General features: G+C 32.9%; 1 protein-coding gene across 13 annotated transcripts in view; it reads left to right on the top strand.

Annotated features, from left to right (window-relative positions):
- Positions 1–24,522, top strand: part of RYR2 (ryanodine receptor 2) — a 766,826-nt gene that overhangs the window by 631,650 nt on the left and 110,654 nt on the right. For 6 of the 13 annotated variants that reach the window (XM_074222939.1, XM_074222937.1, XM_074222936.1 and 3 more), the window contains 8 exons: positions 1,946–2,080; positions 6,906–6,942; positions 7,728–7,839; positions 11,908–12,004; positions 12,994–13,097; positions 15,290–15,341; positions 18,387–18,440; positions 19,769–19,792. In XM_074222939.1, the coding sequence (XP_074079040.1) occupies positions 1,946–2,080; positions 6,906–6,942; positions 7,728–7,839; positions 11,908–12,004; positions 12,994–13,097; positions 15,290–15,341; positions 18,387–18,440; positions 19,769–19,792 (615 nt within the window). Of the gene's footprint in view, positions 1–1,945; positions 2,081–6,905; positions 6,943–7,726; positions 7,840–11,907; positions 12,005–12,993; positions 13,098–15,289; positions 15,342–18,386; positions 18,441–19,768; positions 19,793–24,522 lie in introns of all 13 variants that reach the window. The other 7 variants (XM_074222945.1, XM_074222943.1, XM_074222940.1 and 4 more) reach the window with 3 other exon arrangements.

Here is a 24,522-nt window from a genome sequence, read left to right as displayed (position 1 = left end):
GATTTCCAACTTAGGGGCCCAGGAATCTCTTCTCACCCCTTTGACATTAATGGTTTATAACTGACTTAGATAAAAGCATAAATGTTATGCTTAAACAATTTAAGGAAAACACAAATAGTGAATGCAGATAACAGAACTACAACTTCAAAGGACTTTTGTGAGGCTTTAACATTGTATCAAATATAATAAAATGATATTTGATAGAGATAATGTAAAAATTTATCACAGATTCTAAAAACATATCATGGGTGCAAGAAAGAAAATGTATGACTAAGTAGTAGATATCAATATGTGTTATTGTAAGAAAAAATAATTCCTAGCAATTAGAACTATCCCAAAGTGGGCTTTCTTAAGAGTTACTAGGTTACTCCCATTGGAAGCCTTCATACAAAGGCTTGACAGCACCATGTTCAGTAAAGTAGTTTTAGACAGTATTTTCACTCAGTGAATTTGGTGTCTCCTGGGGTTCTTTCCAAATTTGTAATTCTCTGATATCTAGTAAATGGCAAATACTTTTAGAAGCTTCCTAATACTTTTATTACTAAAATAAAAAAGAAAACTTCAGAATTTCACAGAAAACCCATGCATTCTTAAGTTTATTTATGAAAGTTTTCATATATATTTTAGTTGCTTTCTATCTCCATGTATCTTTAATTCTTCCTCTTTAATTTGCCATATGCATATATTATCTTGTGGTACCAGGTTCTTTCATTTAGAAACTAGTTAGATTCATTTGAAATAGATGAGGAGTTAGGCTCCAATATCTGCTGTGAAAAATCAAAACACTAAAGTGTCAAGTATTCATATAATTGAAAACATTCCACTTTTTTTGTTATTTTCACTGTGGCTTCTATTTTAAACACGAAGTTTCTAAGTTCAGAAAAAAAAATTCATTAGTGAATTATGTATTCACAAGGAGATATTCAGACTCTGTAAGTCAAACCCTTTATCTGACAGTTGGGGGAAAAAAAAGATTTCCCTAAGGTATAAAATATTTTGGTCCCAATGATTTGCTGGTGGGATTTCAAGAAAACTATGGAATAGGATATTTAGGTTATTCCTATTCCAATTGTACTAATATCAGTAGCATTTCTGTTCTAATGTTCATTCTCTTTCTAAAACAAAAATAAAATAGGTAAAACTGTAGTATACAGGTAATGTGTTAGTTGTAAAATTACAAGAAGCATCTGTAATTTTGTCCTTGCAAGGAGCTTCTTTCACAAATATATCAGTGATTTATAAATATAAATATACCCTCTATTATTGTCTGAGACATAGAAGTTGAGTGAATTTAATTTCCCTCTAGGTCTTTTTTTTAGTTGTTTTTTTGCAAGGCAAATGGGGTTAAGTGGCTTGCCTAAGGCCACACAGCTAGGTAATTATTAAGTGTCTGAGGCGGGATTTGAACCCAGGTACTCCTGACTCCAGGGCCAGTGCTCTGTCCACTGCACCACCTAGCCACCCCTGTACATTTTTTTAGTTGTTTTTTGTTTTTCCTCTAGGTCTTTTTATATTTCTTTGGTACCACTGCAGAAGTTTGGCCAGTTACTTTTTAAAATAGTACTTACTAGAAACATCACGATAGGAAATAATATTGTGGTTAAGATGTAATGTGGCAAGCAGATCGAGGTGATTTTTGACTAATGGGTTTTGTTTAGGTTACCGAAAACAACTACATCTTTGTCTTCTAGATGACTAATTTCCAATTGGTATCTTATTTTAATGCTACATTTTTCTACCCAATTTTTAATCTCTTTAAGGTTCACTGCTCTAAATACTGCATCACTATTACCATTATTGAAGCTTTTAATACATAAACACATGCACTTTCCTCTCAATATTTATGAAAAAAAAAGAGCCGTGGAAATACTGGTACAAAGAGTATAACAATTTTTAAGGCTTCCACTTGTAAATTTGCAATATATATTTTTATCTTCTTTTGTAGTTAGAGGATCCAGCTATTAGGTGGCAGATGGCACTTTACAAAGACTTACCAAATAGAACCGAAGAAACCTCAGACCCCGAGAAGACAGTAGAAAGAGTATTGGATATAGCTAATGTACTTTTTCACCTTGAACAGGTTAGTTATTCTCTTGATCTAGAGTAATAAATTAATTACATAGTAGAAATCTATTTGGAGATCCATTTTTTTTATGAATTAAGATACTGTTCTACATACACATAAAGAATACCTATGACTAAGATGTTTTAGATGTTTTTTATAAGTATAATTCTGAATATTTATATATATCAAGATCATAATTATTATATTTTGTAGATTCAGAAAAATCTATGGTGTTAATCAATTTGTAATTTCTCCATTGCTTTCTTATTTCCTATAGTTTCTGTTCATATTTTTGGTAAAATCTCCATAGAAGAAATATCAAATATCTATTCTTTTGTGTTTTGATTTTGATGGGTTTTTAAATGTTTTCCCCCAAAGTTATAATATAATATTTAAATAACCAATCTGTTTTCCTTATTTCTTGCTATGTGATTAGCCAGATTTAATATTCTAGTTGCAAAAATAATTCATTATTAGCATAAAGAATACAATATATGACTAATGATTTTTTACAATTAGAATATTAAATAAGGCTAATCATATAGTAAGAAATAGGGACAATAGATTGGTACTTAAATATTATATTATTACCTTGGGGGGGAAAACATTTTAAAAATGCATCAAAATCACCTTAGCAAATCTTTCAATTGTCTTTTGAGATATTTGTAATTTTAATTTTTCTGAGATTGTTGTATTATGTTTTTCATAATACTAAAATGTCTTTTTTTCATAATCCTAAACTGACTTAATATTGGTTTTAAAAAATACATTCCCAAATCTGGGACACTAATACATTGTTGGTGGAACTGTGAAGTCATCCAACCTTTCTGGAGAGAAATTTGCAATTATGCCCAAAGGGCAATAAAAATGTACATACCCTTTGATCCAGGAATACCACTACTGGGTCTATACCAAGAAGAGATGATGAAAAAGGGTAAAAACATCACTTGTACAAAAATATTCATAGAAGTTCTGTTTGTGGTGGCAAAGAATTGGAAATTGAGTAAATGTCCATCAATTGGGGAATGGCTGAACAAATTCTGGTATATGTATGTCATGGAACACTATTGTTCTGTTAGAAATTAGGAGGGATGGGAATTCAGAAAAGCCTGGAAAGATTTGCATGAACTGATGCTGAACAAGATGAGCAGAACCAGAAGAACATTGTACATTCTAACAGCAACATGGGCTTAATGATCAGTCTTAATGGACTTGCTCTTTTCATCAGTGCAACAATCAGGGGCAATTTTAGGGTAGCTGTGATGGAGAATACCATCTGTATCCAAAGAAAGAATTGTGGGGTTTGAACAAAGACCAAAGACTATTACTTTTAATTTAAAAAGTTATCTTATTAAGTAATTTTGCTATCTCTTATATTTTATCTTTTCCTTAAGGGTATGATTTCTCTCTCTCTCTCTCTCTCTCTCTCTCTCTCTCTCTCTCTCTCTCTCTCTCCACATTCAATTTAGATCAATATATAGTATGGAAACAATGTAGAGACCATCAGACTGCCTTCTGTGAGGGGTGGGAGTGTGGGGAGGGAAGTGAGATTGGGGGAAAAAGTTGTAAAATTAAAAAAAAAAATAAAAACACATTCCCAAATGTACTGCACCATTTAATTCTGCTAAAATGTGGTCCAGGATCAAGCATGGTAGCACATGCCTGTAATTCCTTTTACTAGGGAGACTGGCAAAGCATTTGAGTTTGGGAGTTCTAAGCTGTAGTAGACTTAGCTGATCAATTGTCTACATTAAGTTCACATTATTAACTTATATGGAGGGAACTGGTGAGGGGAGAGATAGGGGAAAGAGAGTTTGAAGGGGCTAGATTGCATAAGGAGAAATAAACCAACCTATGTTGGAATCATAATAGCTTAGAACTCCTGTGCCAGAGTAGGAGCCTAGGAAGAGTCCCTGCACTTTTAGTTGGACAAGAAAAGGAGCCCCTTGAAATAAATTCAAAGGTTCTTTGAGGATCTGTGAGCCCAAAGTTAGGAACTCTGAACTAGATGGTCCCTCAGGTCTGTTGCAATTTTGAATTAATGATTCTTTGATTTTAGAAGAATTCAAAATATCTTGTTATCAATATGATTTTTTTTACTTCATCCATTTTATAGCATTGGCAAAACACTGTCATGTTATCCTTTTTTTAAAACTGGATAGATGTCTCTATAACTCTATAACTTCATTTCTCATGATATTATGAGTAATTTTGACCTAGGTATTAAATATATGTTGTTCCAGTAAAGCCTTCAAACCTGAAGTTTGCTGTTATATCAAATTCTTTCTTAAAATAAACAAATCATATAAGCCAAAATCATATATTTTATACATCTTTTGATCACATGTTAACATAAAGATTCTACTTAACAAAATTGCCTGCAAAATACTACCTAATTCCGTCTGATGTTTTTCTTAAGGATGACAGATTATTCTCATAAGAATTTTATATAGATAAAGAAGCTGACATATAAAAGAATAGTGACCAATTTTTCTTTCTTTCAATAAATGTACCATTTATGATTTTTCCCATTCTTTGGGATTTCTACTCTAGGAAACAATAGTCACTTATTTGCAATGATAACTAAAAGAAACCAGACACTTCCACAAAAGCATTTCATAGGTTGTCAGTTACTGTATATATTTGTAAAAGACTACCATTTGCAAAATAATTTTTTGAAAAACAGTAATCCTCTTTTTCTGCCTAATGCTTAAAATTATTGAAATTGACTTTATAAATTTATTTTAAAATATATCCAAAGTATTGGGGCAGCTAGGTGGTACAGTGGATAGGGCATCGGCCCTGGAGTCAGGAGTACCTGAGTTCAAATCTGGCCTCAGACACTTAATAATTACCTAGTTGTGTGGCCTTGGGCAAGCCACTTGAACCCATTGCCTTGCAAAAAAAAACTAACCAAAGTATAAAACTATATTTATAAAATAAATTAAATACCAATCAATTAATTATAAAAAGAATTAAACATTTTAAAAAAGAAACTGTTCATATATCAGAATCTTTTAAAGTATTGATCATAAGAATGAAATTTTTCTTAGATATTGTAAAAATCATTTATATTCTCATGACATCCTTTGAAAATATGTAAGGAATTCATCATTTAAAGTCCTTCTCAATGTACATTTGAAATTGTTATATAGCATTTTACAAGGCAAATTTTATAAAGAAGCATAGAATAGTGAAAAGGGTATGCAAGGTGTTCAAGAATAAACTTAAATGGGACAGAACAATTTTATGTATTTTTTTCACTACTTAAATTGTTACTCACTTCATTTGCTTTTTCTGAGCCCTAGTCTCTTCATCTGCAAAATGAGGAAGCTGAAATAATATGTTTTACAATCTCCCACCTGTCCCCTGGAGGTGCAAATTCAAATTCTAACTGAATTAAAATAGAAACACATCCAAATGATATACAAATCTATATTTTAATGCTTTTTAAAAATCCTATAGATTATATTATTCAAAAACTGATTCTATATACTTAAATAGAATCTAGATACATTCTGAAATAAGAACACCTACACTCCATTGTGACTTAATTGGTTTAATTACAAATTTTCCTTTATTAGGTCACTATGTTTTTTTTTAATACTTTTATATGTTCACTTTTATCAAACACAAAGGATCAAAAACATATTTTCCTATTACTTGATCCATCCATCCCCACGAGATTTTGTCTGGTCTCACTTCCATTTCATGACTATATTCCTTGAGAAAGCTATCATCTACAATCAATGCCTCTACTTCCTTTGATCTCACTTTCTTTACAACTCTCTGCAGTCTGCCTTCTGACTTCATCATTCAACTGAAATTTCTCTCTACAAAGTTACAAATGACCTCTTAACTGACAAATTGAATAGCCCTTTCTCAGATCTCATCTTTGTAGATTGCCCTCAACCTGTGGCATTATTAGTCACCATCTTCTTGGCACTTTCTCCGCTCCAGGTTTTCATAGAATTGTTCTCTTCTGATTCTCCTCCTGCCCATCTGATTAATCCTACTCAAGCTTCTTTGCTGGCTCTTCATCCAAGTTGCCCCTGTTAACTCTGGGTGTCCCCCAAATCTCTGTCCTGGGTAAACTTCTTTCATCATATATTTTCCTTGGTTGTCTCCTCAACTTAGAAAGATTTAATTATCATCTCTAGGCAGAACATTCTCAGATCTATTGTCCAACACTAACACTCCAGATCTCCAGGCTTGCTTGAAATTTCATTTGCCTGTTAGAAATTTCAAACTGGTATTTATCTCTTAAACTCATCATCTACAAAATTGAACTCATGGGGGCAGCTAGGAGGGCAGTGGATAGAACACCAACCCTGGAATCAGAAGGACTTGAATTCAAATACCACTTCAGACACTTAATATATTACCTAGCTGTGTGATATTAGGCAAGTTATTTAACTCCATTACCTTGACCCCCCCACCTCCCCCACAAAATGAACTCATTATCTTTCCTTACAAAAATTCCATTCTTCCAAACAGTCCCTTGGGCCTGGAACTCTCTCCCTCTTCATCTCTTCTTCCTTACATCTCCGGTGTCCTTCAAACCTAAGATCAAGTTCTCCAATCTTCAAGAAGCCTCTCTGAGTCCTCTGAAATTTTAGTGCCTCCCACGAGATTATCTTCAGTTCATTCTGAGTGTAGCTCATTGATGTGTGGTCATCCCCATTAGGCTGTGGGATCCACAAGAGAAGGCATTGTTTCTGCCTTTCTTTGTAGTCCTAGAATTTAGCACACTATCTGGCACAATAGTTAGTGCTTAATAAATACTTGTTGACTTGTCAACTTGAGTTCTACCTGACATAGCGATTTTTATTTTTTCCAGAAATCTACAAATGTGGGCCGGCGCTATTACAGTATGGGAAGTATAGTGTTGAACTGCATAATGATTACTAATTAATTTAGAGTCCCATCAGAATTGTTTCTGTGTTATCTAATACTTGAAATAAGTCTGTTTTTCTCTTATGATAGCAAAACACTATGAACTAAACAGAAGCCTGCTTGTCTTTGCTGTTTTATTGTTGCTTGTGTACATGATTCTTTCAGACTTTAACATAGATGTAGATATTTTAATTTTTTTGTTAAACTAATAGACTTCTTGATCTGTTTCTGTTCTATAACCCAGGAGACTTATTGTCCTCTATTTTCTTCTCTAACTTAAAGAAGGCTAGCTTTTTCATTAGGGAAAAAATAGTAATTTAGCATTCTCAAAATTTCCTTTTGTTTATTATGAGAGATTATTGAAAAATTTCTCAACTTTGTGATTGATCTGCTCTCAATTTTTTTAAAGATGGATTCAAAGAGAAATGAATGATTATATGAAGATTTTTTTAATCTTCTGGAAAACATTAAACAGAACTTTTATATGGACTAATTTTAGACCCTGTTGTTGATTAAAGATGAAATTTTAGTCATGTTTAGTCACTGAAGAAAAAAAGTAATATGTTTACTGAAAATAAAGCCTATCATTTCCAAAGCCCTCTGATATTAGTAATAATTATTTCTAAGACACTGATTTTTCCATAAGAATTTCAAGAAGTTATATTCTTTCTTGAGTTTCATTTTTCAGTATAATTCTTCAGTTTTGTTAATGATGAATTAATGTGGGTGCAAGATATTTATTAAATGATTTGATTCTTTTTCCAGGTAGAGCATCCACAGCGGTCTAAAAAGGCTGTATGGCACAAACTTCTTTCTAAACAGAGAAAACGAGCAGTCGTGGCCTGTTTCCGAATGGCTCCATTATATAATCTCCCAAGGTAAACTAATTCAGTAAAATAACATTAGAAATCATTTTATTCATAAAGGTATGGTAATAGATTTCTATCACCTATCAAAAATAAATGACATGTAAAAATAGATCGAGGTGAGATGATGGAAGATGAAAATAATTTTTTGGCACTTTTATCAAATACCTGACATTGTTTTTCCACTCTTATACATTTGCAGTGAGCTATAGTTTGTAATCTGTGACCCTGTTGTTGGTAGTCAAGTGCCCCATTACAATAGTTGAGTAAAGATAATGGAGTAAGTTGAGAGTCACTCAATCAAGATTTCCCAACATTCCTTTCCGACTTTAAAAATTACATTTCAAGTTGAATGGCAGAGACAGCAAAAGATCAAAGTGAGACATTTTTCCAGCCCAAGAGAACATAGGAGGTCAGAGAGATCTGTGACATGGGAGATGAGATTGGTACAGAGCCCATGAGGAAGAAACTCCAGTCATGGGACTATGTGGTAGAGTCAGAAGGAGCAGCAGTTTCAGAAACTTTCAAGATAGAGATGATTGGATGTTAGAACAGATGCTGTATGGCAAATCCATTGTCTTTATCTTCTTTTGGGTCATAATTTAAGTACAAAATGGAGTACTTTAGTCAAAAGGGAGTGGAAGCATTTAGGAACAGTATTGATTCTGATCCCAAGGGAGCAGGGACCCTAAGGAGTATTGATAGCAATCCCAAGGGATCAGGGACACTTCAGAGTGATTTCACAACCAAGACAGCAGTGAACACACCTCTCCCTAGGTCATATCACCTAGAAAGCACTGAAATATTCCATACTCTAGAACTAGATCTTAAAAGAGCTACATGAAAAACCCTGAAGACAGAGCCCCTTCCCTGCACCTAGGACAGGGACAGAATCCAACATTAATAAAAAGTTCTAAATCAAAAAATAAGGTGGAGAAATGAGTAAACAGAAACAAAACAAGAACCTGACTGTTAAAAAGCTTCTTTGGTGACAGAGGAGAAGAAGAAGGTAGTCAAAATAGCAACAAGCAAAGTCTCAAAGAAAAAAAATAAATTGGACACAAGTCCAACATAAATTGTGAAAATGCTAAAAAAAATTTTCAAAATCAAAAAAGTGGCAGAAGAAAAATTAGTCAAAGAAAGGAAAACAAAGGAAGAAAATGATGAACAACTAACTTCTTGGTAAAAGAAGAACAAAAATACTGAAGAAAATAGCACCTTAAAAAACAGAGTTGGACAAATGTAAAGAGGTACCAAAAATAACCAGTGAAAATAATTTCTTAAAAAGCAGAAATGACCAAAAAGAAAAAGTAGTTTAAAAAAATCTCACTGAAGGAAATAATTCCTGAAAAAAATTAGAATTGGACAAGTGGAAGCTAATGACTCCATCAAATATAAAGAAATAATAAAAGAAAATCAAAAGACTGGAGAAAATAGAAGAAAATTGGAAGTATTTCTTTGAACAAATGACATGGAAATTAGACTGAGAGGAGATAATTTAAGAACAATTGCTTTAACTGAAAACACAATCAAAGAAAGAGCCAAGATATCATTTTTACAAGAAATTATCAAGGGAAATTGCCCTAATATTGTAAAAGTAGAGAATAAAATAGAAAATTGAAAGAATCCATTGATTCCAATTGAGAGAGATTTCCAAAATGAAAATTCCTAGGTATATTAAACAAATTTCAGAGTTCTGGATCAAAAGGATAATACTTCAAGCAGCAAGAAAGAAACCATTCAAAAACCTTGGAATCACTGTCAGAATCACAAAAGATTCCCAGGAAAGGGAAGGAGGCCTTGGAACTTGATATTGCAGAAGTCTAAAGACCTGGGATTAAAACCAAGAATAACCCAGCCGGCAAAAGTGAGCATAATCCTTTAAGGGATGAAATAGATATTTAATTAAATAGAGGGTTTTTAGCCAACCCTGATAAAAAAGACCAGAGATGAATATAAATCTCATTTTCAAATACAAGAATCAAGAGAAGCAAAAAAAGTAAACTGGAAAGAGAAACAGTAAGAAACTCAATAAGATTAAAGTGTGTATGGAAAGATGATACATGTGCTTCTAAGAACTATATCATTATTAGGGCAATTTAAAGGTTTCTACTTAGAGAGTGGAAGAATGAATTATGTTCAATGATATAAAAATGGATAGATGAGAGAGGGAACTGGGAATAGAAGGATGGGAGTGGAAAAATTATAAAAATTTTTGCATAAAAGAGAGGCACAAGGAAGAGCTATTACCATGGAGAGGAAAATATGGGGATATGGGGAACAGGCAAAATTTGAACCTAATACATCTAAATTGATACAAAAGGGTAAAAATATACATGTGTATGCATGTACATAAGCACACACACAACATACACATCAATTAATAATTGAAATCTATCTTACTCAATAACAAAGTAGTAGGAGAAAAAGATAAGAGAATGAAAAGGGGTTAAAAGGAAAGGTAGATTAAAAAAAAGATAGTGACCAGAAGCAAAAAAGACTTAAGAGAAGGAATAGGATTAAAAAAAAAAGCTTTGACAAAAAAAACTTCACTCCTATTAAAAATACTAGAAAGCATCCCAATCAATGGAAACTTTCTCAAAATGATAAGTTAGTATCCATCCAAAACCAATAATCATTATCTGGACCAGGAGTAAACTTTAAGACTTTACAGTAAATTCAGGAATGAATCAAGGGTGATCATTATCACCACTATTATTCAATACTTTACCAGAAATGCTAGCTATCTTGTAAGGCAATAATAAGAAACAAAAGGAATTAAAAGTAGGAATGATAAATGATTAGTCTTTGCAGAGAATATAATAATATACTTAGAGTATTAACTAAAAAATAGAAACAATTAACAACTTCAGCAAAGTTGCAGGCTATAAAATAAACCCACAGGAATAAAAACACTCACATAAACACTTAAGCATTTCTATATATTACCCACAAAACCCAACAGAAAGAGAAAGAAAGTGAAATTCCATTTAAAACAACTGTAGGTAATATGTAATACACAGTTCTAAAGGAATGTAAAGACAAAAGTTTTTTTTTAATTTTTGTAAAGTTATTTCCAAGAACAGTTAGTCTATCTTTTATCCTATTCAATACTATTATTTTAAGCTTTGAATTTATCTGAAATTAAGTCATATCATATACTTTTTAGCAGTTATTTGGAAGACAATGAAAATAATGCTTGATATGAGTATCAGCATTATTTACATTCAAGACAAAAACCAGGGACTACATGAAACAATTTCAAAAGCAAAGGATTTGGGGGAGGAAGATACAAAATAAGGTACATAACTAGGAAAGGAATCATATTCAGAGGTGTCACATAAGTTGTGCTTTGAAGGGAAAATGAATTCTGAGTGATAGAGGTTCCAGCCATAGTTTATAGTTTATGAGAAGTCAATATTTAATGACATATATGAGAAATAGTAAACTACTTTGACTGCAATCGAATGTGAAACGGAATAATGTGAAATAAAACTAGAAATAGAGAATGCCAAGAGAAAGAAATCAGGAAATAGTTCAGAGTTTTTGTTTATACAGAAGTTGTTGGGAAGGAGAGAAAGGAAGTTTTCTTATAAAAAAAGTGACAAGAAACCTGAAAATGTTATATGTTTATCATTTATTCCTCAATGAGCAAAAATTTTAAAAAGATGAAAATTTTAGGAGACCTCCTTGCCTGCCTTGTCTTAAGACTAAGCTAGATTAGATATTTATTTTCATTCAAACAAATATTGATTTTCCCATAGACATTTATACCTCACCTAAATACTTGCTATGCAGCATTCTCTAATATTGTTATTTGTGAATGTGCTAAAGCATATGCAGGTATATTAAACTATAAGCTTTATGAGAATGTCATTTATACTTTGCATCTCCCTCAGTCCCTAGTATAGTTTTCTGAACATGTTGTATATATAATAATTATTTGTTGAAAGAATTGAAGAGACAGAAGTGCCACCCAGGTTTTAGAAAAATTCTACAAAATTCCATGTGAAACTATACAATACAAGTGATAATTGTTTTATATAGTTTAGTTTATTGTTCAAATTTTTCTGTCTTTAGGCATCGGGCTGTCAATCTCTTTCTTCAAGGATATGAAAAGTCTTGGATTGAAACAGAAGAACATTATTTTGAGGATAAACTGATAGAAGATTTAGCAGTATGTGTTTATTGGGGTGATTCAATTCCCAAGGGGTCAAGAAGAGGAATTTATTGTCAACAGTTGTCATAATATTGAAGGAAAGACTTTTTGGAAACCTGTTGGTTCTTTAGACTTTTTCTATTTATGGAAAAAGTATTCTTCATTTTTAGGGGGAAAATACATCAATTTAATGTCAATACATTTGGATATTTTTGCACTCACTTAAGCAACCATTGCAAAATTAAAACTTCATTCTTCAAAATAAAGGTATTTGTGGAGTTGAAAATTTAGTCTTGATAAAACAGAATAAAAGATTGATTCAATAAATGAATCAAATCCTGAAGGTCCTGGAAGTTCTAGCAAAATGTAAGGATTAATTTAATCCCAAGAAAAAATGTATAAAAAGATTGAAGACTTTGCATAATTGATAAAGTTTAGCCATACAGTTCAAAAGGAATATAAGGACATTTTTTTTAGTTTTTGGAAAGTTTTTTCCATGAACAGTGACCATTTTTATAATATTAAATATGGTTATTTTAAGCTTTAAATTTATCTGAAATTGTCATTTATATCTTCTTAGCAATTACTTGGAGGACAATGAAAATAATGCTGATATTAATATCAGCATTATTTTCATTCAAATGTCTTCTATTTTGAATAAAAAGGAAGTTTATTGAAAATATCTGCTAAATGATTCTTAGTTAAACCTTTCAAAACTAAGGATACAGGTGTCAACTCTGGAAGTCCTTAGCCATTCCTCTTGTTACATAAAAGTACTATTAAGAAGTTCTAAACAATTGCAAAACTCATTCAACTCTTACATAGTTTGATGAAATTCTTAACTAGCCCAATATGAATATGTTTGGTTCTTCCTTCCTTTCTTGGAAAACATGTATCTGCATTAGGGAAGGAAAAAAAACCTTTCACCATTAATCATTTCTTGAGTTGTCGTTACAGTTCTAATATTATCTAAGAATTTTCTTTTCTTCATTTTACTTTTCTTACAGAAACCTGGAGTAGAACCACCTGAAGAAGAGGAAGGCATAAAGAAAGTTGATCCTTTGCATCAGCTGATTCTCCTGTTTAGTAGAACAGCCTTAACAGAGAAATGGTAGGGTTGGGAAAGTCTACATGATAACAGGGTATAAAACTCATGTGCCCTCGGTGGAGTAGAATCATACACATAACATGAAAAATATTGTCAGGCTTCAAATTATAATGTCTCAACAGGGAAAACATTATTTTGGAGTAGCACCTTTTAGATACTGAGATACATTTTCTTTCTTTTTTAATACTTTGTTCCATTTATTCTGATCCCCCTAAAATTGCTTTCCTTTTACCTAAAATAGCTATGTTAATGAAATAAAATTTCAAACTGAGCTATCCTCTTGGGAAGCAAGAAGCATAAATGTATCCCCAAAACTTGAGGATATTTCTGTGGTTACAGTTTGTAGGGTTAAGAAGTCAAAAATCCTGATATTTGCTGGATGACTAATCATGGGCAATGAGCTTAATATCTGTAAGTCTTGATCGAAATCTTTTTTTAACTTCTTTTTTTAACAAGTTTTATATATTTCATTTATTTACTAAATAGAAAATATGAGACTAGTCTTAATAACTCAGGATCATTTTACCAAGAACCTTTTATTATAATGTAGTTCCTCTCCTGGGGCTACTGTCCCTGATTTTTGTTTGCATTTGCAAGATGGGACTCCCAGACAGTGGCAGACCATTCCTTTCAAGGTCCTAAGGATATCCCTGAGGAGTTTGAAATAGTTTTCAAATTTTATCCCTAATGAGCTTATATCATTGACCTCCCTCTTGAGTATCAATTAATATCAATTGGTATGTCATTAGGGTAGCATAGTAAAAAGAACTGATATAAAAAGTTTCTCTTCCATAGTATTCCAGGGAACATACTTAAAGAGCACATGTGGTAGTATAAAAACTTAGGAGATTTGGTTTATCTCCCTTCTTGGAATCTTCATGAAGTTCCCTCAGTATAGCTCTCCTATGCCTTCAAATTGCCTTTATATCACGTGTCTAGTTTGTCCTTGGCTCCTAATGTAGACACTACTGCCAATCACTACTATTAAACAAAAGCTATTGTTGAGGACAAGTTCAAATCTTTTTAACTACAGAATTTTGAAAGTTCATGCTCTGTCCAAAGGGTGAGAGGATAAGTCAGAGACTTTTTCCTTCCCCTTCTGAGTAATCCCTTCTCAAGGACTTGATAGGAATTGTAGGACTACTTGCTGGCCTACTATTAGAATTCTGAATTTCTGAGTGGCATATTTTTATCCAAGCCCATAGGACAAGGCCACTTTCAGTACTACCTAGTACATTTCATATTTAGGGAATTTTTTTTTTTGCTTTTTTATTCAGTTTTTTTTCAGTTGTGTCCAACAATTTGTTGGACCTCTTTGGGGGTTTTCTTGGCAAATGCACCAGAGTGGTTTACCATTTCCTTCTCCAGTTCATTTTACAAATGAGAAAATTGAGGTATACAAGGTTAAATAACTGGTCCTGAGTCACATAGCTAAGTAAATGTCTGAAGTGCAATTTAAATTCAAGAAAATGAATCTTCCAGATTCTAGGCCTAGCACTCAATCCACTGAATGACCCAGCTTCCCCATTTCCTGTACTTTGTCTCATTTCAGCCATGGCTCAATGCATTTCACTCCCTAAAATTTAACTAAGGACTTTTTTCACCTAGTTTATTCCTTTGAATTTATAAATTGTGCACCTATCTAAAACCTTAATTTGATTGATTGGTTCTAAAACTCAATCAAGAAAAATCTCATCTGATAAAGGTAGTAAGGCAAATTGTTACATTAATTGGTATTTGGCATAGGATATGCCCTTGTTACACTGAAATAGCTCATTTTGATGTTTCATGCATGAAAGATGTCACTTAATATGAAAGTGTAGAGTCTGTTGTCTGGAACCTCATGATCTCCTAACTGTACCTCCTCTAAAATGCTGTTTCTCTGAAGTTGTAGCCTAAAAAAAATCAAATAATAAGGACTGTTGAAGTTTTGTGTAAATGGAGTTAATAAACCTTGGATGATATCCTGGGTCATTTTTTTACTGAATAAAGGGAATAAACTGTAATATATTTTATGGTGGCTATTATTTTTAGGGATTCTAGGGTCTGTTTTGGTTTTATCCAAGAAGTCTCTCCTCCAGGTTAAAAAGTTAAATGTATCTGTTAAATATACATTCAATTATTACAAGAAGCAGTGAGGACTTTTAAAAATATTCTACTTAAAGGCATTGCTGTTTTATTCTCCTTTTTTCCAGCAAATTGGAAGAAGATTTCCTGTATATGGCTTATGCAGATATTATGGCCAAGGTAATTAGGTTTCTTTTACTGATTTTCAATTTTGTTTCAAACAATGGAAAAATCAAGATTGTTCTTAAATGTGAAAACAACATAAATAACATTCCTAACAGCTAGAAACATAAAGGCATATAATCTGACAGTTGAAACAAACCTTTAAAATGACCCTATCATTTGTCATAAGTGGTCATGTAATCTCTGATAATTTCCAGTGATTGAGACCTCTCTGCTAAATGTCAGCTCAGTCCATCTTCCCATAATTCTTAACTGTTTAAAGCATTCTTTGTACTGAACTAAAATGTTACTACTTTTAACACTTATTCATGATATTAATTCTGCTCTTGAGAATAAATTTCTTGTTTTTTTTTCATGATAGCTCTTTAGGTAGTTGTAAACAGTTTAAATTTTCCCTTCTTCAGGCTAATCACTTCACTTCATTCAACCATTATTCTAAAGTATGATTTCTAAACCCTTTCACATCCTACTCCTAGCCTGTCATATTACTTTAATAATAGTTCAACTTTCTACCCACCCTAGCTTGTAAAATATTAAATAATAATAACATATAAAGAATTACCCAGATGTCCTACTTTTAACAGAGAAGTTTTTTCTCCCAGCAGATGTTCGTATAGTTGAATTCTTCTGTTTTCATTTTAGTATATGCATCTGAAATGCCTGGTCCATTTCTTTCTTTTATCAGGTGATCTTTAATACACTTCCGCTTTGATATTGTTTTCATTTCTCTTTCTTATTTTTACCCCGACTTCTGCCTTGAGTCTCCTCTCTCATTAATTTCTTTACAGAAATACATCCCTCCACTTCCCCCCCCCATTGATCAATTATCCTATTTCCAAATAATAAAAATTTCATGGTACTGTGAGGTCATAAATTCCTTTCTTCCCTTTAAATTGATAGTTCACCTTGCTATTGTATTATGTTCATGCATTTATAGATGAAGGTTAATGTCATCATGGACTAGAAAAGGAAGAGTCCATGGAATTAATCCAGGTCAACTCCATGAGGAAACTGAGACCCAAGGAGATTATGTGATTTGGCCAAGGTCACACAAATAGGGTGGCATAGCTGTTAGAACTATAACATAGTTCTAATATGGATTAGAACTCAGATCCTTTGACTTCAAAAGCTAGGGCTTTTTTTAAAAACCTGAATCATGAACATTATTCTGCCTCTTTTACTTCTAGAGGTTATAGGTCTGCTTGACTACTCCCAAAATGGATGAGATTAATTCACCAGTTATTTTTCTTCCAGTGAGATGAAGAACCATCAGGCCTTCCCATCTGTGCCCTCCAGAATTGTCTGGACTCAGCATTGTCATTTGAATCAATACTAAATCAGTCCTAACATGCCTGTGTCCACCCATGCATTGTACTCCTTTACTTGGAGTTGCTGCTGGCTTCTCCAAGGAGAAGATGAGTCCCCTGAGAACAAGGACTGGCTGATTTTAATCCCTCACCCTTAGCTCTGCACTTGACCCACAGCAAATCCTTGAGAAAGGCCTTTCCATGAAACCATTCTTGTTTTGGGGGAATTTCTGAACACTTTTACTTGTTTTTCTTGCTTCTACTATCTTTATTATTGCAGTATGTGATTTGAAAGTGTTTTACTTCTGTTTTCATGTTCAGTTTATACCCAACCTCCTCATTTCAGATCAAATTAGTGATTTTCCAAACAGACATTACTTGGTCCGAATTAGATGCACTCAGTTTTTCAGGGGAAAATACATCATTTCTCTATCTGAAACAATTTTTTTAGAAAGTAAATATGATGCATTATGTCATCTGTTCCTTTCCTATATCATTCTTTCTCTTCAGAAGACCCTCACCTTAAATTGACAGTAGTGATGGAAATATCATTGTGTCATCTATGTCTTTAAGTTTCCTAATTTGGTTTTATTAACACCTAAAGATTCTTCCCAGGTTTATTGTTATAAAGCCCATATATTACCAGAAGTTATCAAGTTTTCAAGTCTTAAGAAGCTATCACATTCCTGATAAAATCCCTAGGAAAATCTTCCCTATAGTAAAGTTATTAACTAGACATGCAGCTATTTCCATTATCCCTCAGTAGGAAGTTAGGTAACACCATGGTCAACTCTTCTTCCTGTAACAATCAAAGTATGTCTCGAATGCTGCTGACAGCAGTACATCTTCCTGATCATTTAATAGAGTATGAAAATTTGTGTTTTGTTCGGAATATCCAGACCTTGTTTCTAGGAGATCTTTGGGCCCATTATATAGCTTCTTTGTGTCAAAGACTCTTTTCCTCTTCTTTCTCCTTTTTTTGTTGCATTCTTCTATCTTCAAATAGCTTGATCCTGATTTCATGAATACTTACACTATACTGTCAAGACAAAATGAAGACATAACTATGCTCTTAAGTAATTACAATCAATTTTGAATAAAACAACCATGTACAATATAATATGTGCCAGTTTTTTTGTTGCTGTTCACTTATTTCATTCTTGTCTAACTCTTTGTGACCCTATTTAAAGTTTTCTTGGCAAAGATAGTGGAGTAGTTTGTCATTTCCTTCTCCATATCATTTTACAGAAACCGAGGCAAATAGGTTTAAGTAACTTGCCCAAGGTCATCATCTAGTAAGTTTATGAGGCTAAATTTAAATTCAGGTCTTCCTTACTCCAGACCCAGCATTGTCTGTTGCTACCACCTATCTGCCCTCTATGCTATCTATAAGTTGTATAAAACAAATTTTTGAACCTAAGTTTTATCAAATACTTATTAAATGTTTTCTGAAATCTTAATCATAAATCTACATACAATATATTATTTATATAAATATCTCTATTATTATTATTGTCATTCCAGTTGAAATATAGCACCAGACAAATTCCTGTTGTTAGATTACTTATTTTCGTACCATAGTTAATTTGGTACTATAGTTAATTGTGAGGTTGGAGTAATTCTAACAATTCTATATAATTCTATATAATTATCATAGCTGTTGGGCACAAAAATATATTGTCTCTAATGTGAGCAAATAAAACAATAATCTTGTCTTTTTTAAATATCTTGTCAGAGCTGTCATGATGAGGAAGATGATGATGGTGAAGAAGAAGTTAAGAGTTTTGAAGTAAGAGTGGCATTTTTGTTTTCTTTTTCTACCTGGAAACATTAATTCATAGCTTATAATCAACATTTATGTTTCTTGCTTCATGCTTCCTGCAGCTTATTGTGTCAATGATCTGCATGTCAGAAGCTGAATTGACAAATTTGAGTCCTAACATTTGCTGAAATTAAGGAGGCAGATGATTATGGGTGGTGGGAGAAAGCAGAATAGTAGAGCATTATAAAACCCATATGTTCAGAATGAGTGTTTCCCAGGAGCCTCAGAGATACTAGTGCTTTTACTAATCATCCAAATGTTTGTTACTTGAAAAATATTTCCCCTTGAAATCCTAATAGAAATTTAATGAGAGAAGGTATTACTGTGTCAGAAATATTGCTGGAATTTATAGTTATACTTTTAATTATCCATGCTTATTATTTTGGCTTAAACTTTAATGGAAAACATATTATTTTAATAATGACATTTTTCCTGACTTTTAAAAAGTTACAAGATTGAAGACTCTGGCCCATTTTGATTTCTGCCTACCAGACCACTCATTCCTTGTACATATGTTGATATAACTGCACATTGTGCAGTTTGCATGCATGGGGCAAGGGTGACTATTTTCTTAGGATTGCATTTTTCTAATTTTTATCATATTTATTCTTGTAATTTATATACTGTCCACAAATATATTTTTGAAACTTTATGATTATTAATCAGTTGCTTTACCTTAGAGAGGCAGATAATTATCTATCCCTTCATTTATAGAACATTATTTCTTTTCATATGAGAAGAATTACTCTATTCTAACTTAATTCTTCTCTATTATTGGTTCCATTTATATTCAGAAATTTTGTTTTAAGAAACCAATACAAAAGAACAAGATCAAATTAATTTATTTCTCTATCAGTTCATTTATGTCCAAGTTTTGAAATAACAGTTTGAAATTATATCAGTAACTAGCAATAATTATTAAAATATAGTGGACTCTTTAAAAATATTTTTTAAAAACTGAATACCTTTTCTGGAATTGAGCCTTCTTATAACTGTGTATATGCATCTCTGCAGTGTAGAAACAAATGTTTTTTTAAAGATTTGATAATAAATTATGTTACTGATCTTAAAACCCCACACAGAAAATTAATATCTTGACTTTTTATCCAATATGCTAATTTTGAGTCCATCTTTACTGATTGGAGAATGAGGTACATTTTATTTTTAAAAAATTCAAGCTGCAAGTGATAATTGTCTGAAGTGAACATCATGTTTGGTCTATCAGTTATCTTCAGAGCAATTTTGTGGACATTTGTTTATTGCTATTTTGCTTCTTGTCCTCACCCTTCCTTAAGGTCACAGGATCCCAACGCAGCAAGGTAAAAATATATATATCTATGTGTATTTGTCTGGGTCTGAGTTTCAGTTTCTTGTGACATTTACCTTTGTTAGACCCAACATCTTGGATACATTTGTAGAAAAACAAGTTCTTGAAAATCTTTCTCCAAGTTTGTTGTACCTATGCAACTTGTCTTATCATTTTCTCTCATCTGATTCACAATAGCGTGTTCTTCTTGCTATATGGAGGATTCATGACCTGAGGTTTTGATAGGCATACTAATGCCTAAGGACTTTCTTTGCCAAGAAAAAGTATTCTGTCTTTTGCCATTACAAGATCCATGCTTCATCTGACTTTGTCTTTCTTGATGTTATTTGACACAGTTCTAGTTATGAGAAAACAAAGTAGGTAATTGATAGTGTTGCTAAAATTAAATTTCAGTGAAATGTCATCATAATGACATCCTAACATGTAAAATTTTAAAGTTATTAATGGTAAATAACTGTTTTAAAAGAGCATTCCAGGTCTCCATAATCCAAAGAGATATTTGTAATTCTTTATTTAAAACTTTTTCACTATCAGTTTTTTTCTAAATTCTGCCAATAGGAAAGTTTTTCAGTCTGAAACTGCAGATTTAGGAAACTGTAATTTTGGGTTTTTTTTTTAATTGTTATCAGGAGCTAGGATAGGCAGGTATCCAAGAGCAGCATAACAAAACTTTGATTCTTGATTTCAAAATAGGGATTAACTTCCCTCTAACCTTTCCTGGTGACATTAGCAAATAAGGTTTAGTAGATATGAGATTCTCCCCAAAGGTATAAGTGCCAATGATATGAAACTGAAGATTCCTTTTAGTTATAAGATAGAGATATTTTCTGGATTTGATATTGGTCTTTATATAATCTGAGACAAGTTATACCACTTAAGTCTGATCTCTAGGTAACTATGTTCTTAAACAAGAACATATTTTATGTTTGTGATGTGTAAGTAAATATTTTCATGTTCATCTTCATGTCAAGTGTGAATCTTGACAACACATAAAATGTTTGCACTATTCCCTGGGGCATTGTGGCCCAGTCTAAAGAGAACTCAAGAGTAAGAAAGATCTAGGTTAAAGTCAGTTAACCCTTCAGTGTCCTAGTTGTTCAGTCATTTCAGTCATGTTGGACACTTTGTGAGACCATTTGCTGTTTTCTTGCCAGAGATAATATAGTGGTTTGCCATTTCCTTCTCCAGCTCATTTTACAAATGAGGAAACTGAGACAAGAGGGTTAAGTCCCAGGGTCACAGGGCTAATAAGTCTTTGAGGAAGAAGAGTCTGACTCCAGTCCCAGCATTCTATATACTGAGCCCCAGTGCTGCTCCTAGACAATGCTGCAATCCAGACATGTACTTTTACAAGGTATTTATACTAGCAAAATCAAAGGGCCAAGTTAAAAACACAGAGATGTTCTTTTAGACTACATAACACTAAGACAATTGCTTGAAAAAAAAATTAGTCAGATTTCAAGTTGATTACTTAGTAACTACTTTTGCCAGTTTTTTTCCTTCAAAATGAATGGATAATGTTATATTGTGTAGCTATTCTACTTTTGCAATTCTTAGCTACTCATATGTTATATTCTATTAATGAGTTTTGGAAAGAAATATATCTTTTATACTATAGCTAAATGATCTTAAATGGGATGTAATTCATAGTTGCTATTTTTTGATTATATGCTTGTGATAATTTTGTCTTTTCACTTCCAATAACCAGTGAACATAAACCTGGTTCATAAACCTTCAGTTCAGACATATCAACATTTATCATGTACCATACTCAGTTCTGGAGATGCAAAAAAGAGGCTGAAACAGAACAGGATCTGCTCATAGTCTAATGAACAAACAGGCTATCTAGAAGATAAAAGAGGAAAGGCACTTTTAATTAGACTGAGAAAGATTTCCAGCAAAAGATAGGCTTTTGTTTGGAACTTAAGGAAACTTGGAAAGTCCAGAAGGGGACAGGAGGAAAGAGAGCATTCTTAGGCATCTGTAACAACAGTCAGAGAAAATAACCAGAGCCAAGAGTGGAACAGCCATGAGACTAATTACTAGATCAAGGAGCATATGTTGAGGAGTGCAGTATAAGAAGAATGAAAAGTGACAGAGCATCGAGATTATTAAGGACTTTGAATGCCAAACAGAGGACTTTGTGTTTGATCCTGGAAGTAACAGATAGCCACTGGAGTTCATTGAGTAGGGCTGGCTGACATGGTTGGACCCATGCTTTAAAGGAATCATTTTTGATGGCTGAATGAAAGATAGACTGGAGTACAGAGAAACTTAAGGTCACAGAGCCCACCAGCAACCTGTTGTTCATAGTCCAGGCATGAGGTGACAAGGACATGAACCAGAGTGGTAATGGTGTCAAAGGAGAGAAGGTGGGTATTTAAAAGATGTAAATTTGATACACACACACACACACACACACACACACACACACAAGCTTTAGTAATAGATTAGATGAATAGTAAGAGATACTTAGGAGTCAAGGATGACATCTTGTTTGTGAAACTGAGGGGAGAACGGTTACCCTTCACAGGAATAATAAAGCTTGTTCAAGATGTCTGGAAGGTACTTGGAGATATGAGATTGAGGTGAGGTTAGATAGGTAGTCAATTAAATTTATGGTGAATACCTAGCTATGTGCCTTGAGCAAGTCATTTAACCCGTTGCCTTAACTATAAAAAAAAACCCGATGGTGAGATCACCAAATGAAGTAGTATAGAAGAAGAGAAGAGGGCCCAGGACAAAATCCTAAGGGACATCTTGGGTTAGAGGGCATGATCTGAAAGAGGATCCAGCAAAGGAGACTAAGAAGAAGTGGTCAGATGGGTAGGTGGAGAACCAGAACAGAGTGAAGAGCAGAGTGATCAGAAAAATTAGAGAGAAGTGACATAGAGGAATTACTCTAGGGCAATTTTTTAATAGTATATATGAATGAGAAATATTAGAAGAAAATGTCACAGAAGCTAAACCAAAAGTAATGGAGGCTGAACTTTGACGTATATTCAGCAAATGACAGTTTAGAGGGGTATAGAAATAATTTGATATTGTCTTACTCCATTCTCTCTCTCTTTTACATTGATACCTCAATGTATGAAGTTGATGTCTCCTCCCCAGTGTGTGCATCTTTAACCAGTCTAATCTCTCTATAAGTATTCTATGTGTAAATAACTTCTTGTTATTTGGCATTTAATGAAGGCTCACATGCATCCATCAATAAAACAGTAACATTCATTCATTGATAACGTATTAGCTATTATAGTAGGTATAATGGACATGAAAAGTGCAGGCTTTGATTCACTTCTACTGAAACTATGATAGTTGGATAGATCAATCTACATAGTTCCTTAGTACAGATATCTTGGGCATACAGTACAAAGGGAAAATGAATCAGGCCAAGAACCAAATAAGAAGAGAGTAGTTTGTGTTGCATTTGGGAAAATTCCCAATACTTTAAAGATCCCAAGCTTCTTAAAACAAAGGTCTACTTTATTAACATAAGCATTCTTCTGGGTATTGTTGTATAGCTGTGTTATGAAATGTTCCAGATTCCAAACAAGTGAAACTGATGATTATCTAAAGCCTGAGGAAGATAGATGTGATGGAGATAAGAAGATTATGACATGTTACAAATGTCACAGAAAAGAGTATCCAATGATATATGAAGAAATTTATTATTATTACTGAGGTTGAGAAGTCAGGAAGCATGGGCTGACCATGTAGCCAGAATGAAAGACAATTAATTAACAGTATTTGTGCTCCTTTGGGATCTAAACAACATCAAGAGAATTCAAGAAAGGCTATGCATTGGATAGACATTAATGACATTTTTGGAGGGTCAGTGGACAAGAATCCACTTGTAGTTTTACTGCATTATTGAGTGCAGTAAATATAAACAGATAACACAGTGCAAGATAATAATGAAAATAGTGCTTTCATGGTTTACAAAGTACTTGACATCCATGATAATTTTTCAAACACAGTTTTTCTTCCCTGTTACAAATTTAAGGTACGCTCCACTCAGTCACTTGCTGACAGAGACTGGACTTGGAATTAGGAAGACCTATTCAAATCCTGCCTCAGATTTTCAAAAGCTCTGTTACCCTTGGGATGTCACTTAACTATACTCAGACTCAGCTTCCTCATCTATAAAATTATAATGATAAAAATAATACTATCCTCATACAGTTGTCTGAAGCCCTAATGAGATCAAGCAGTTTTTATACTTTAAAATGCTTTATAAATGCTGACTATTATTATTATTATTATTATCATTATCATTATTATTATTATTACATCAATCAGAACAGGAAGTTGCAGAAAAACCCAAGACTCAATCTCTATTAATAGTTAAATATAATTTATAACTCACTTTTGATAGTTTCTGTTTCTCATTGCTCTTTAGTAAGTTTCCCTCCTATTGAAGTTCTGACTATCCTTCCGGTCCTACTTCAGTTGCCTCTTTCTGTGTGAAGTCTTCCCTGGTCCTCTTAGATCTTCTGTGTCTGCAAAGCCATGCAAGAGTTCTTCTTAGAGTTCTCATAATATTTTTTTTAAATTATTATTATGCATGAGGAATTTGCCTTGTATCAGAGTTATTTTAATCTTGAGGAGATGGGCTATACTTTATTTCTTTCTATGTGCTAGTGCAATGCCTAGCACAGTGTTTTCCACATAATTGTCACTCAATAGATATTTTTTGAATAGTGAACAAATTGTTAAACA

The sequence above is a fragment of the Macrotis lagotis genome, chromosome 2 (assembly GCF_037893015.1).
Source record: "Macrotis lagotis isolate mMagLag1 chromosome 2, bilby.v1.9.chrom.fasta, whole genome shotgun sequence".
Classification (NCBI taxonomy): Eukaryota; Metazoa; Chordata; class Mammalia; order Peramelemorphia; family Peramelidae; genus Macrotis; species Macrotis lagotis.
Note: the sequence above shows the minus strand (reverse complement) of the source record. Positions and strands in the feature narration are given on the sequence as shown.